This window comes from Sus scrofa, chromosome 2 (assembly GCF_054392235.1).
Source record: "Sus scrofa isolate SSC_HxYL_T2T_F1_AM1 chromosome 2, Sscrofa_HxYL_maternal_Yorkshire_Landrace_v2.0, whole genome shotgun sequence".
Taxonomy (NCBI): Eukaryota; Metazoa; Chordata; class Mammalia; order Artiodactyla; family Suidae; genus Sus; species Sus scrofa.
In genome coordinates this window covers 61,387,510-61,401,349 of record NC_139384.1, presented here as the reverse complement: position 1 = coordinate 61,401,349, position 13,840 = coordinate 61,387,510, and the positions used below count along the sequence as shown (strand labels likewise).

At 50.3% G+C, this 13,840-nt stretch overlaps 1 protein-coding gene across 8 annotated transcripts; it reads right to left on the bottom strand.

The window, feature by feature from the left end:
- Positions 1-210: 210 nt before the first annotated feature.
- On the bottom strand, positions 211-13,297 carry ZNF692 (zinc finger protein 692). Of its 8 annotated transcripts, none has more exons than XR_014837332.1 (12): positions 8,574-8,648; positions 7,761-7,948; positions 7,417-7,448; positions 6,821-7,084; positions 6,243-6,291; positions 6,025-6,150; positions 5,471-5,692; positions 5,306-5,383; positions 3,895-5,208; positions 3,569-3,683; positions 839-938; positions 211-696 (listed from the first exon to the last, which is right to left on the bottom strand). XR_014837332.1 is itself a non-coding variant. In XM_085012158.1 (12 exons), the coding sequence occupies exons 2-12, from the start codon at positions 7,934-7,936 to the stop codon at positions 399-401; spliced, it is 1,539 nt and encodes a 512-aa protein (XP_084868284.1). In that variant the 5' UTR covers positions 7,937-7,948; positions 12,976-13,297; the 3' UTR covers positions 211-398. The 8 variants fall into 8 exon arrangements, 7 of the variants coding, with proteins under 7 accessions (XP_084868284.1, XP_084868285.1, XP_003123649.2 ...); XM_085012158.1 differs by lacking the exon at positions 8,574-8,648 and adding an exon at positions 12,976-13,297 and having other exon boundaries at positions 5,130-5,208; XM_085012159.1 differs by lacking the exon at positions 8,574-8,648 and adding an exon at positions 12,976-13,297 and having other exon boundaries at positions 5,130-5,208; positions 5,471-5,689.
- Positions 13,298-13,840: the final 543 nt, after the last annotated feature.

The window sequence follows — 13,840 nt, the reverse complement described above, 5'->3', positions numbered from 1 at the left end:
GAATGCAAGAGTAGGTATGATGCTCCACAGAAAAGGGCTGCAAAGTGCCAAAGCAAATTCAGAAAGAAAGCTGGGTCCTTGGGGTGAGGGCAGATGGGGGGCTGCACTTAGCATGCACTCAAGCACATTCTAGCAGAAACTGCTTCTAAAAGAACTGAAGAACTGAAGTTCCTACACCTCAGATGCCAAAACATCATCTGCTCACACATGTTCATGTAAAATACTGGGTTTATTCTGTCCTTTAGGAAGACTGAAGTATCCTGGCTCCCCTATAGCCCACTCTTGCCCCTGCCCTGTACTCCCCATCACTCTAGTTCCCAGGGACCAGGCATCCGGCCCTTCTTGCTCCTTTTCAGTTCCTGGGGCCTGGCTCCCCAGATTTTGGGGAATGCTTACTGCTAAGGGAGCAGTGTGGGAGCCTGAGGAGCCATAGAAGGCCTAGACCCCTCACTGGCCTCCAGGGATGCAGGGGCAGAGATGCTGGAACAGGATTCCAATGGACCAGATGATTCTTGTGGGGCCAGGAGCAAGGCGGGGTGGCTTTTGCTGCGGTGAGCTGCAACACTGTCTGGCTTCTCAAAACGCTTGCCACAAAACTCACAAGGGAATCTCAAGGCAGCCGCTGTCTCTGCATGCTTGCGCCGGTGCCAATTCAGGGAGGCCTTTTGGCGGCAGGTGAACCCACAGATCTCACACCTGAGCCAGTGACAATAGAGGGAAGGAAGGGGCCTCAGTCCATCTTGACTTCCCTAGGGGTTCCTCCTGCTCCCAGCTTCCCAGTTATCCTGCCAGCACCTCCCCACTTCCCCTGAGCCCCATCTCCCTTCCCCACACTCACTGCAAGGGTTTCTCTCCTGTGTGGATGCGCCGGTGGATGACCAAGTTACTGCTGGTGCGGAAAGATCGGGCACAGAACTCACAGATGTAGTCTCGGGTATCTGTGGGCACATGGGGGTTATCCCAGCATCCATCCCCAAGTTGTGGCCCTTCCTTGGCCCACCACATTCACTGACCCCCAAAGGAGTACTGTACCCATTCAGCCTGCATATCACACTCCTCCAAACCCCCAACTGCCCTGTGAACAGTCAGTAGCCCTGTGAGTGTCACCAACCAACCCCCTCTCCTTTTCTCCTGAATTGCTCCCACTCCCTGCCAGCTCTAACAACACCTGCCTGTCTCCCATCTCTAGCAGTTCTCATGGGCCTGCTGTAGTTTTTCTCCTACACCTCCAAGTCTCAGGCCTGCACCAGAGGAAGTGTCCTTGCTTTTCATGGCAGCCTTTAGACCTCTGTCCCACCACTGCTCTGTATATCCTGCCATCAGAACACACACACACACCTACAACTTCATCCCCATCACTCTCATGTACTCCACACAACTCTGGCTCCAGACTCTCTCCTCAGCTACTACCACTACTGTCAGTACTCCACTCCCCTCTTTCCTGACCTTCACTGACCCACACCCTTCCTTCTTAGCCACCATTCCCAGGTCATGCCCCATCACTGCAACACCTTGAAATCACAGTTTCAAGCATCCCAGTTCCAGCCAGGGTCTCCTACCTTGTCCTCTCACACTAATCCCATGATTGCCCACTGCCTTTCCACTACCCCCACTGCCCCCTCTTCATCAAATTCATTTCCAGGGCATCTTTCACAATGAAGGCGTCCCTTCACTCACACTACCAACTCACTGTCTCTCCCTTTGCCATACTTGCTTGGTTAAAATCCAACTCAGGATAAATACAACCCTTGGCCTACTCCAGACCTGCACACATTTGCCAAGAGGAGCAGAAACATAAACTACAAACACCCCCACCCATGCTCTATTTTCATCCACAACCACAAGTCTCAAGTCCCTCCCGTGCCATGATGTCTCTGCATTTTCTTGGTCAGTTCACTGTACTTTCTAGAGTCCAGAAGGGCATTTTCCATACAACATCCTCTTTCCACCAGCCTCACTCAGCATTGACCTCGTTTTATAAGTCACCAAGAAGAGAGAAGCCAGGAAAGAATGTCCACATCTGCCCCCCAATCTAATCTACCAGCCGACTTACTTTGTACCTACACATGTGAATAGTTCCTGCTCCCCTGTGGCTGCCTTCCAATTGTGCCTGGACATACTCTTCCTCACTGATTGAGGTTCCCCAACCCACCCTGCATCAGTAAGCCTTTCCTCCTTGTGTGGTCATTCCCACCTCTGCACAGCCCTCCAGCTTGTCTTCACAGAGAAACTCCAAAGAGGTGTCCACACTTGCTGTCTTCACTGCAAGCTCCTCTCTGCTTTGAACCCACTCCATTCTGGCTGTCATTTCCCTTGTCACATACCATTTTGTCATGTGCTTAAGGATGGCTTCCCACCACCCTGTCTGGTGGACCATCTGTAACCTCATCTTACTTGGCTCTGTGGCATTGGCATAGCTTACCCTTCCTCCTCCCTGAAGCACTTTTTTCACTTGGCTCCTCAGATACCCATCTTTTCACCTACCTCACTGATTTGTTTGTAGCCGCCCTTCCCACCTGCCCTACTCAGAGCTCTTCTCTACCTATATTCACTCCTTCCTTATAGGAACACTCCATCTATACCTCCATTCATATACTCATGATGAATAGCTTTCTTCCCCCCCAACATCTCCCTGGACTCCAGATTCACATTATCTGGGATACCTAATTAGTGTGTCCCAAACAAAATGTCACCTACCTTTCCTGAAGCCTGTTTCCTCCTCACTTTAAGGAAATCACATCACCTTCTGCCCAGCTAGCTGCTCAGGCTGGAATCCTCCAAGCCATCCCAACTCCTACCTGCTGGTCCTATCTGTTGACATCTGTCTTTCCCATAGTTAACCGTGGCTCCATCTTCACCCTTGTGTCAGCCTCCAGCCACTTCTCACTAACTGGACTGTCCAGGTCGGCATCATTGCTCACTTCATATTCCTGCAGTCCCATTCTCTACATGGCAGCCACAATGCTTCTTTTAAAATCAGTTGTGTCCCTCCCTTCCACTACACTAGTGTGTATCACATTTTGTTGAAAGCCAAGCCATCTTGATCATGGTCTTGGAGGCCCCTACCACCTATCTGACCTCTCTTCCTTCCTAACTTCCTTGCCTCTTCTCCATTCCTGGAACATGCCATACAGATGCCAGTTTAGGGCCCCACAACATGTTGCCTATGGATGTGGCTAAGCCTCCATTCCTCCCTTTACTGAGGTCTTTGTTAAAAGCACCCTCCCCCTCTACAACACCAACTCTTCTGTCACACTCTCCTCCCTTCTCCTGCTTTCACATCTCTTTGTAGCCCTATCTTACAAGGTGAGGACTGCCTGCTATATCCCAGCACTGAGAAGTTTCAAGCAGGCAGGGTCTCAACACACAGAGAAATTCAGGATGAGTGTGGGAGTTATCCCAGAAAGATGTGATAAGACCTGCAGATAGAAGATGATGGGCCTTACAGGGGGATGTGAAGGGACTCGCAGGGGAAGGTGACAGAACCCACAAAGGGAGATGACAGAAACCACAGAGGGAGATGATAAGACCTACTGTGGGGAGGTGAGGAGGCATTTCCACTACTTACCACTGTGCAGTTTCACATGCTCCTTTAGGTGTTTCTTAAAGTTGAAGGACTTTCCACAGGCTGGCTCTGGGCAGGAGAAGGACTTCTGATGGATGTGCTGGTACTTCTTGTGATGCTAGGGAAGGAAGCAGACGGTCTCCTCAGCAAGACCACCAGAGCTGATCCAGCAGACAGGCTCCTCTCCCCTCTCCCCTGGAAGTTCTTGTCACCACCAGCCCACATCATCCTAGCCAGTCCTTACCTACACATGAGCACCCTGAGCCCATTCTTTCCTGACTCCAAACTCTGCCCTCACCTTATTCTGTTCTCAACTTCCATTATCTCACCTCCTTGTCAGAACCTCACAATACTTCATTCCCTGAATAAAGCGCAGTTCTGGTAACACGCTTGGTTTCCTAACCATGGACTTGCCATCTGCTGGGGATGGAAACACATTTTGGGTGGGTATGATTATTCTCTTTGGTATTAATATTAATGTATAATCTGTATCACTCAGATCACCTAGTTTTTATTGATAGCTCACCATAGGATTATAAGATTATGTCATTTTCTTCTAAATCAGCTTTGGAAACACAACACAATACACACACTCCCTCTCTCTCAGTCTGAAACACTTTTAAGGATACTGTCTTCTTCAACTTTAACTCCCCAAGTACTTTTGGTAATTATTTCTCTTTTTATTTGGCCTAACTTCACATCCTGCCTCACTAAAATGTGGGAGCTTTCTCCTCCATAATTCCATTTTCCTGTAATTAAATTGCTGCTGGGGCTATTTCAGCTTCTTCCATTCATAGGCTCAAGTAGGTCTGACCAATCCTGCTGAATATTCTTCTCAACCCACAGCTTTGCCACCACTTGATGACCTTCCCCCTCTCCCAAATCCCAACCACTCAGGCCTCACCGTCCCTCCAGTCTTGGCTCTTCCTTCCCCAGGCCTCAGAATCCTGTGAGGTCTGAGGTCTCTGGCTGAAGTGGAGCTGGGGCTCTTCCCTCTCTGTGCCTCAAACCTCCCCTGTAGTGAGGCTGGGGACAGAACTGTCTCCCAATCACCCTGGAGCAAGGCCTGTGCACTTGAGCCAGTATGGAGTGGCACTCCAATAGCCCAGGGAACCCCAGCTCTATCATGCACTAGCTGAAGATTCTTGGGCAGTGCTTAACCTCTGTGTTCCTTGCTTTCCTCATCTGCAAAGTGGGAATAGTATCAGCATCCATGCCAAAGAAATACTGAGATCAAAAGACTTGACACACATCAAATGCCTAGAACAGTTACTAGCACCCCACCCCAAAAGCCTGAGGAATACCACCATCATCTCCATGCAGTCCTTAGAGGGCCTGTGTAACAAGCAGTAGTAGGCAGGTGTTTGGTTTTCTGTTTTATCTACCAGTTGTCTGGTTGAGCAATTATTACTACAGTCAAGCTCTGCAGGTCCATTCCAACTCTTTTCTTCCTGGCTTTGAATTCCCCCCACATCCCAGGCTTCTTTGCCTCAGCATGTTCAGCCCTTCTCCTCCACCTGTGAGGCTACAAAGAACCCAACCCTGTGTCCCTCACATCCCTCACATTCAAATACTGTCGGTTTGAGAAGATCCGTCCGCAGCCAGGGAAGTCACAGGGCAGCAGCTCTCTTTTGGCAGCTTTCCTGGGGAAGTAGAATAGGAAGCAGAAGGATTCATGCAGGCTCTCTTCCACCTACCTCCTATCCCCTCCCTACGCACAGCCCCTTCCCCAAGACCTACCTAATTCTCTTGGGTCCAATCTGAGCAGTGTCCTCATCACATGCCGAGGCCAGAGCAGACTTAGCCTGACTCCCAGGGCTACGGGCAGCAAAGAGGGAGCAGAGGGCCTCGAGGAAGGGCCATGTCCCAGGATGCCCCTGCCCTCTGTCACAGCCATCAGGTTACCTGGCCAGGAGCTCAGTCTGCTGGGCTGCTTGAGGGGTCCCACTGAGCTCCGGCTGTATCCTGACTTCCACAGGCAGAGGAGCTCCGGAACTCAATGAGGATGCTGATGAGGATGGCACAGCAAGAGGAGTTGGGACAGCTTCAGGGGCTGAGGGTATCTCCCCCTCCTTAAGTGCATGGGTGACGGGGGAAGGGGGTAGTATGGGGGCATCTGGCTCACTGCTGAAAGAAGAATGAAGAGGAAGAGGGCATTATCTCCATGGGTCCTCAGCCAGCTCCAGCCCAATCCCAACCCCTAAACTGCAAATATCCCAAATTCAGAACAACTCTATCCATACCCCAGGCTCCTTATTCATATCTGCTTTCAGCCTTCATTCTCCCCCAGTGCCTAAATTTACCGCTTTTCAACCAATTCAAAGCCTCTAGTTTTTTCTGCCTTCCCCAAAGCCTACCCTGCCATCTCCACCAACAACCCCTTCCCTCAAGTCTGCAAAACTCTGGGTTCCTCTCCCTCCTCTTCCTCTGCTTAGCATCCTCCCTCAGCCCCAACTTGCTCATCTGGGGAGGAGCTGTAGGTCCATAGGCTGGCATCACTGAGCATCTCCTCTTCATCCTCATCTTCCTCTTCCCCATCCTCTTCTCCTATGGGTGGGAAGGTCTCCAGTGGGGGTTCCACTCCTCTGCACATCCAAGAAAGGCAGGCCTGAGGTCCAGATCCCTCACCCCCATTATCTATCCACATCCATCCTGTCCCTCCCCATCCCAAACTCACCTGGCTAAGTTGGCCTCCTGAGTCCTGTCATCGTGCTCAGATTCCAAACCTGTTAGCATAGGTAGGGTCAAAGGGGAAGAATCTCTGGACTGGAGAGATGAGGACAGGAGTTCTAAGGTCACTAGTGGTCGGTGGACTCTCAGAAACAAGGAGGAAGAGGGGGCAGAGGCTACTGGAGTGGGAGATGTTGTTTTATTTTAGATATGGTACATTCACATGATTTTTAAAAAAGTATAAAAAGGTACACTGTGAAAAGTCTCCTTTCCAATACTGTACCCCACTCACCTCGTTTTTCCTACAGGTAACCTGGTTTCTTACATGCCCTTCTAGAGATTTTGTACTCATAAGTACATAAAAATATATATTCCCTCTCCTCTTATTTTTCCACCAAAGGTAACATAAACATTGTATTCTATATTATGCTTTTCGGACCTAAAAATACATTTGAGGATGTATTTTCCTTGTCAGCATAGAGTTTTTCCATTGAGACGATTATTTTTAAAGAATGGGCTTCTTAGCTAGAGGTGGGAACCCATTTCCCTTCTTTCCCTCCATAACTCATCTTTTCTCCAGCCTACCTGCAGGTTCCTGTCCACTCCTAGCCTCTGGACACCAGTTTCTCTGGTCAGTACTTGGAAGCGGGACTGGACTGGGCTCCTCTGGAGGTGTAGGGCCTGAAGAGGGGCCCCAGGAGAAGGTGTGGCCAGCCGAACACTCCCACACAAGCCCCCCGTTTTGACCCCCAGGTCCCCGCAGCCCAGGCACCAGGCTGCACTCTCGGCTGTGAGCATGAGACAGGAGCACTAGATACTGCAGACCTTTGGGGGGCACAGGCTCAGGACCTGCAACAGTGAAGGCAACAGTCAAGGTGAGCTGGGAGGTCCTCTACTCTCATTCTGGAAAGCCACACCCAAACAGTCCTGTACCCCGAATCCCTGGGCCACCATGGTCCCTAATCCATTTTACCATTCTCCAAAGCCACAACCCCAAGGTTACCCTTCTCCACAGGCTGTCCCCATCAAACTACCCAACTCCCCCATCTCTTCCCAAACTCACTTAAGGTTCCCTCTGACCCAGTTCCCTTAGGGAGAGTGTTTCTGGGTCACATCACTCCCTGTTACCCCTCTTCCCTCTCTGGCTCTTGACTCCCTACCCCTAGTCATTCCCTACCCACCTGCACAGAGTCTGCAGCCTGAAGAAGTATACCTGCCAGGGGTACAAGAGACAGGTCAGGTGGGGACCCATGTGGCCAAATGCCCTCAGCTCTGGGTACTCACTTAAGGGGTTCCCTTTTTGTTGAGGACTGGGGGTGGGGGGCACAGGGAAGGGAGGAGTGGGGGCTTTGTCCGGACCCTGGGAGGCCACAAAGCACACTGGCCTTACTGCTGAAGTGAGAAATCTGCCAGTGGGAAGGAGCAGCCAGCCAGCCCTTGGTAGTGGTGAGGGGTGGAGGGCGGGAGAGTGCTAACTGCTGCAGCCTAGGTGCCCTCCCCCAAAGCCCTTGACCCTGCCCCTAACCGGTCTAACAGGAACTTGGCCAGCTGCGAGTGCAGTGAGAAGCCCAGCTGCTCCTTGAGGAGGCACCACTGCTCCATGTGGCCGCCCAGGCGGATACGGCACTTGCTGCGGCGGGCGTCCAGCTGCCGCCTCTTCTCCCGCCGCCTATGGGAGGTGTCCCCAAGAGAGGCAGCCATGAGCACCAGGGCCTGTAGGGTGAGCAGACACACGTGTGGGCCGACCTGATCTGTGGCCAGAGTGCCTCTTGTTTCCCCACGTGTGAATTGGGGCAGAACTAAACCACTGCAAGAGTATTTGCTGCCATAGGGTCCAAAGCACCTGTTTACATAACGGGGCTTGTAAACTAGCGTTATGGGGTGGGTATCGTGGGGGTAGGAGGTAGGGGACAGCATCAAAGTCAGAATGGCCTGATCTCTTGCCCACTGAAGTGTAGACCTGAAGCTAAGGGGAAGGAAATTTCAACTGGGGTGGGGCAGAGGGTAAGGCAACAGTTTCTTCTTGAAAAGGGTTGATAGGGGAAGGAGAGATCGTGTGCACTGGGAGAGCTCCACACAGGTCGATGTGGGTGGAGCCGGGGGCCGGGGGTCTGGAGGGCGCCCCCCTCCCGACCTCGGGCAGCCCCACTGAATGCTCACAATCGTTGGACAGGTAAATTCCAAAGACAGCTCCCAGGTCGCCCAGAGCTCCTGCCGCGGTCCACCCCAACCCTGGCCTTACCTGCGCGTCCCCTCACCCGCCCTCATCCCGACTGCGCCTGCGCCTCCCCCCGCCTCGCGCTCAGGCCGGGAGAGCCGCGGGAGGACAGGGGCCCACCTCGCGCACGCCGCCGCCGTTTCTCTTTTAAGAAGAACCCGTCCCCCTTTGCGTCGCTGGCTCCAGCCCGGAAATGGGGCCGGGGCTTAGTGGGGAGGGGAGAGTAGGAGGCCAGCGGGTCGCGCCTGCGCACTGGCCGCCCAGCGCAAAGCCTGCTGGGAGCCGCCGTTTCCACACTAAAAGCCCCGGCTTGTCGCTGAGGCCGTAGGGCTGTGGATGGGTCGCTTCTGCAGCGAGTACCTGTCCTTGGTGACCAAAGACTTGAGAAAATGGAATTAATAAGGCCAAGCCCTCTTCCTGTGCCCGGACCGACCGCCGCCTCCCCCCCCCAGCCCGCCTAAGGACTTGGCCTCTGCAATTCTTACCACTTTGTACTTGACCTTCAGTTTCCCCTCACAATTTTCGCAGACACTCAAACACATGCTGCAGAATTAGCCACCTTCAAAACCAATTAGAGCCTTCTCTAGACTCCCCCAAGGTAATCACCAGCAATAGCCCATTCCCTCTGTGCCTGTCAAAAGCTGTCTGAAAAGAAGTAACCTATATTTTCTGTGAACTCTTTTTTTTTTTTTTTTTTTTGTCTTTTTAGGGCCGCACCTCCGCCATATGGAGGTTCCCAGGCTAGGGGTCTAACCCGAGCTGTTGCCGCGGTCTATGCCACAGCCATAGCAACACCAGATCCAAGCCGCATCTGCGACCTACACCACATCTTATGGCAATGCCGGATCCTTAACCCACTTAGCGAGGCCAGGGATCAAACCCTCAACCTCTTGGTTCCTAGTCGGATTCGCTTCCTCCATGCCAGGAAGGGGAACTTTCCTGTGAACTCTTTTGCACTTCCCATTCACTATTCAATTGACTCCAGTGGAGGTTTTCTCTACACAGAGCTACTGCAATGGCGCTAATGGCAGTGGTCAGTTCTCTGCTACCCCTCTACCCCTGGAGCAACATCTAACGATGTAGATATTTGCCTCCATGCACAGTCTCCCACCACCACCCCCGGTTGGCTTCTGTGACTGTGAAGCCACACATAACTGGTTTTTCCCCCTCCTCACTAACTCCATCTTTCCTTTGTTGGATACTCATTCCTGTCCCAGCAAAACAGACTGAGGGTCCCCTGGCTTGAGCTGGGGCCCTGGATCAAGTCTTCTCTTCTGGATCAGTTTTTCTCTTTTCTTTCTTCTTGTTTGATCTGTTTGGTGCCATGGCTTTAAATATACTGATGAGGAGCTCCCTTCATGGCTCAGTGGTTAACGAATATGACTAGGAACCATGGGGTTGCAGGTTCGATGCCTGGCCTTGCTCAGTGGGTCAAGGATCCAGCGTTGCCGTGAGCTGTGGTGTAGGTTGCAGACGTGGCTCCGATCCCATGTTGCTGTGGCTCTGGTGTAGGTAGGTGGCTGCAGCTCCGATTGGACCCCTAGCCTGGGAACCTCCATATGCCACAGGAGTGGCCCAAGAAACGGCAAAATGACAAAAAAAAAACAAAAACAAAAACAAACAAAAAAAAACACTGATGACTTTCAGATTGTATCTCCAGCTGAGCTACAGACTCAGATATCTAACTACCTGCTTTACTCTACACTGATAACTGAGTTTAGACCTTAGTGCCAGATAGTGACAAAGAGGGCGGTGGCAAAAGCTAGTTGATATTTTCTCAAACATGACTGTGGCCAACAAATAACACTTAACAAACCTTGCCCCCTCTCCTATCTCAGTAAATGTTGCCATCCACCCACTTGTTCAGAACAAAAATTTAGGAATCAACCTTGACTATTCTGTGATACCAACACCATATATATCAGCTAGTCCTGCTGATACTATCTGCAAAAACATCTTGAATCCAGTCACTTGTGGCCCTCTCCATCCATGGCTAAAATATTACTCTGAGTCACCTATTTAGTTTTCTGTGGTTCATGTAACATCACCACAAACTTGGTGGCTAAAAACTGAAGAAATGTTTTCACTCATAGTTGTGGAGGCCAGAAGTCTTAGTATCAAGGTGTCATCAGGGCCATTACCCCTAGAAGGGTTCCAGGGGAAAATTCTTTCCTGTAGCTTCTAGTGGTGACCAGGCACTCCCAGACCTGTGGCCATATCACTCTAAACTCATTGCTAGCACCACTACTTCCACTTTTGTCTGTATAAAATCTTCCTCTGCTTCTCTCTCACACTGTCTTTCATTCCTTTCTTTCTTACAGGGCCATGACTGTCACAAATGGAAGTTCACAAGATAGGGGTTGAATCAGAGCTACAGCTGCCAGCCTACACCAGTGCCACAGCAATACTGGATCTGAGCCATGTCTGTGACCTACACCATAGCTCATGCCAACACCAGAACCTTAACCCACTGAGGCCAGGGATCAAACCCACATGCTCATGGATACTAGTCATATTTGTTACCACTGGGCCATAATGGGAACTCCCTGCTTCTCTTTTATAGGTACATGTGTGAAGGCATTTGGACCTACCTGAATAAACCAAGTAATTTCCCCATCTCAATATCGTAAAAGAATCATATCTGCAGATTGTTTGCCAGCTCAATCTGCTTCCTTCCGCTCTCACCTTCACAAAGCAGGGAGGATCAAATCTCTTGCTTAAAACCTTTCAGTGGTCACCAGTGCAATATAGCCTTACCATGACCTCAAGGCCTATATGATCCGGCCCTTGGCTTCTTCTCTGGCCTCCCATACCTTTCCTCATTTTGTCTACTCTGTCTTACTATTCCCAACTTATTGTTATTTCTCAAGTTTGCTAAACATGTTAGAGAGAATTCCTTCTCTCTGGAGTACCCATCCCCAGCTCTTCATGGGGTCCTTTCTTATATACCTCAGTTCCAAGATAACCCACTCAGAAGGATCATTTTTGTCCTTCTCTGCCCCACTGTGAACTCCTCTATCACCTTCAGAGCACTCACTGTGCTCTGAAATCATTTTAGGAACTAATTTTGTGTGCTTATTGTTGGCTATCAGAAGTTTCTCCTCCATGGCCTAAACAGCCTAAATGACATGTTATCCAATGATAAGCTATCCTTAGGATGAACCCAGTATGTCCTGCTCATACCATACTGTTGAATTATGGTACCAATCACTTAATATGATACTTAGCTGCCTAGTATAAGTTTAGAAGAAAGATCACCAACCCTATTCCACAAATTTTACTTATTAATTAAAGCCCTTCATTAATCAAAAGAGCAGGACTCCATAGGGTAAGGAATAAAGAAAAAAACTTTATTATTTCACCTCATGGTCCCTAAATAGACATCTGCAAAATCCTAGTTCCTCTATCCTGTGGATGAAATCACAAGCAGTTTCCATAATTCTCATTCTTAGGTAATAACAAGTTCTTGAGACACAAGAACACTTTTGGTTCTCTCAGTCTCACATCATTCAAAAATAATAAAACTCTAAACTCCAATAACCCTCTCCCCAGAAAATCCTTTTTTTTTTTCTCTCAGCGTCTCAGTTTCTTACATTTAAGTAAAGGATGAGCCCCAGGTATCTCTAAATAGTCACCCTCCTTTGAAAATCCTGAAGAGAAGCACTAACTTCTTTGGCATGGACAGGAAAGGGAGATTGTGTATTTTTGTTCTGTGGTTAGTGCACTAACCAATCAGACTAAAAGAGTTCCATTTCATCACTTTGTTTCAAAAGCTAGGATTAAATTTAAGTTTTTGTAGCTTTATCTCTGTTGAATTACACAGAGTTTACAGCCTCTTGAAACTGCAAATTCTTTTTTACAGGTTAAGTTCCCAAGTCTCCCCATGAAGAACTTGTGAGCTTCTTGTAGAAGTCCACCTGGGGTTCTTTTAAATACGTGATTATATTTATCCTCATGACAATTACACTTCTTGGACTCTAAATGGCACCCTAGCCTCTTTATCTTCCGCCTTGGGAAAAGACAAATCTAGTAATATTGTTGTACCCTCTGAGTTCTCAGTATCTTGTCTCCAAACAGCAAAACCACCTTCCACTCCCTTGGTCCAAGAAGAGATGGGCCAAATTGCTACAGCATTGTAATTAATCTGCTGCTCGGAAATCCTGAGAAGACTCAGTTGGAGTGGAGAAGGAGCCCTCCACAGCAGTTTAAGACCTAAACTGTGAGGCCCAGACCATCAGACTTGCTCAGACCCCATCTCTGCACAAGGCCTCCCGGCCCTTTGTCTCCCCCTTATTTAATCAGTCTGCATCTGTTTTCTCCAGCCAATTAGCCTCTCCAGGAGCGCAATGGCGGTTGCCCTCTGTGACGACATGTGGGCGGGGCAGGACGGTATATAAGAGACTCCCCACGCCTCTTCTCCAGTGGCTGAGTAGGCCACCCGCCCTGCCCTTGGTGATTTAGCTTCCAGCCTGGGAGGGCGGAGGACATGACTGAGAAGGAATCTGGCAGCCTGAAGACTTACGGACGCGAATGTTGCAGCAGCAGGGGTGTTTTTCGCCTTCCGGGCAGGGTGAGCGGGAGCAGCAAGCCATTCGCCTCCGGTCGCGGGGCGACATTACGTTCCAGGTGCTGAAGCAGCAGCTGTCCAGCGACGCTGTGGTCGTACTGCATGTGGTGGAGCGGGACCTCTTCAACCAGATCGCGCGTGGGATGACCCGGCTCAGGCGGGAGGGCTTGGACGTGCGCAGCGAGCGCCGGGCCGCTGGTAGTGCTGTAATCCGCGTCGCGCTCGGGTCGCTCCTGTCTGGGAGAGCTGCGCTTCGTGCCCGCGCGTCCTCCTTCCTAGCGCGTGGCCGGCGGGTGTCCCGCGCCCTACCCGCCGTGGTCCGGAGGAGCAGGTTCTGCCTGAGGTCCCCCTGGAACAGGCTCGGTTGCCAAATGCTTGAGGAAAATCGCGGATTTACAGATATAGCTCGGTTATCATCCAGGCTGTAGCAGAGATACGTGCACCTGGGCCTTTGATGTGTTACAGAAGAAATTAAGGTGTTTCCAGAGTAAATACCCAGGAAAGGAAGAAACGTTTAAAAATCAGATGTCATGGGCTCAGGAAAATGTCCAAGCAAACATGGGAAGTTAGAATCCAGGCACCTAGAACACTCCTTGGTAAAGATGCCTCACCACCTGGTAAAGATGGAAATAAAGGGAAATCTGACTTGCTCTCAGTAGAACTTGGTTTTTATGTCCTGCTTTGTGGAGTGCAGGTCTTCTTCACTGACTAGATGTGGTGGGTAAGGAAAGCTGAGACAAAGATAGGGTTCCTCCGATAGATGAAGTGCCCTGTCTTCTCCCCTCCATCCCCAGTACAGTATTTCTCATCTTCATCTCCT

Excerpts from the sequence above, each read along its gene's own strand:
- ZNF692 (XM_085012158.1), bottom strand. The coding sequence starts at position 7,936 with ATGGCTGCCTCTCTTGGGGACACCTCCCATAGGCGGCGGGAGAAGAGG. Across the intron at positions 7,449-7,760 it reads GCCAAGTTCCTGTTAGACCG|GTATACTTCTTCAGGCTGCA; the intron begins GTTAGGGGCAGG and ends TACCCCTGGCAG. Across the intron at positions 5,209-5,305 it reads ATTGGACCCAAGAGAATTAG|GAAAGCTGCCAAAAGAGAGC; the intron begins GTAGGTCTTGGG and ends CTACTTCCCCAG.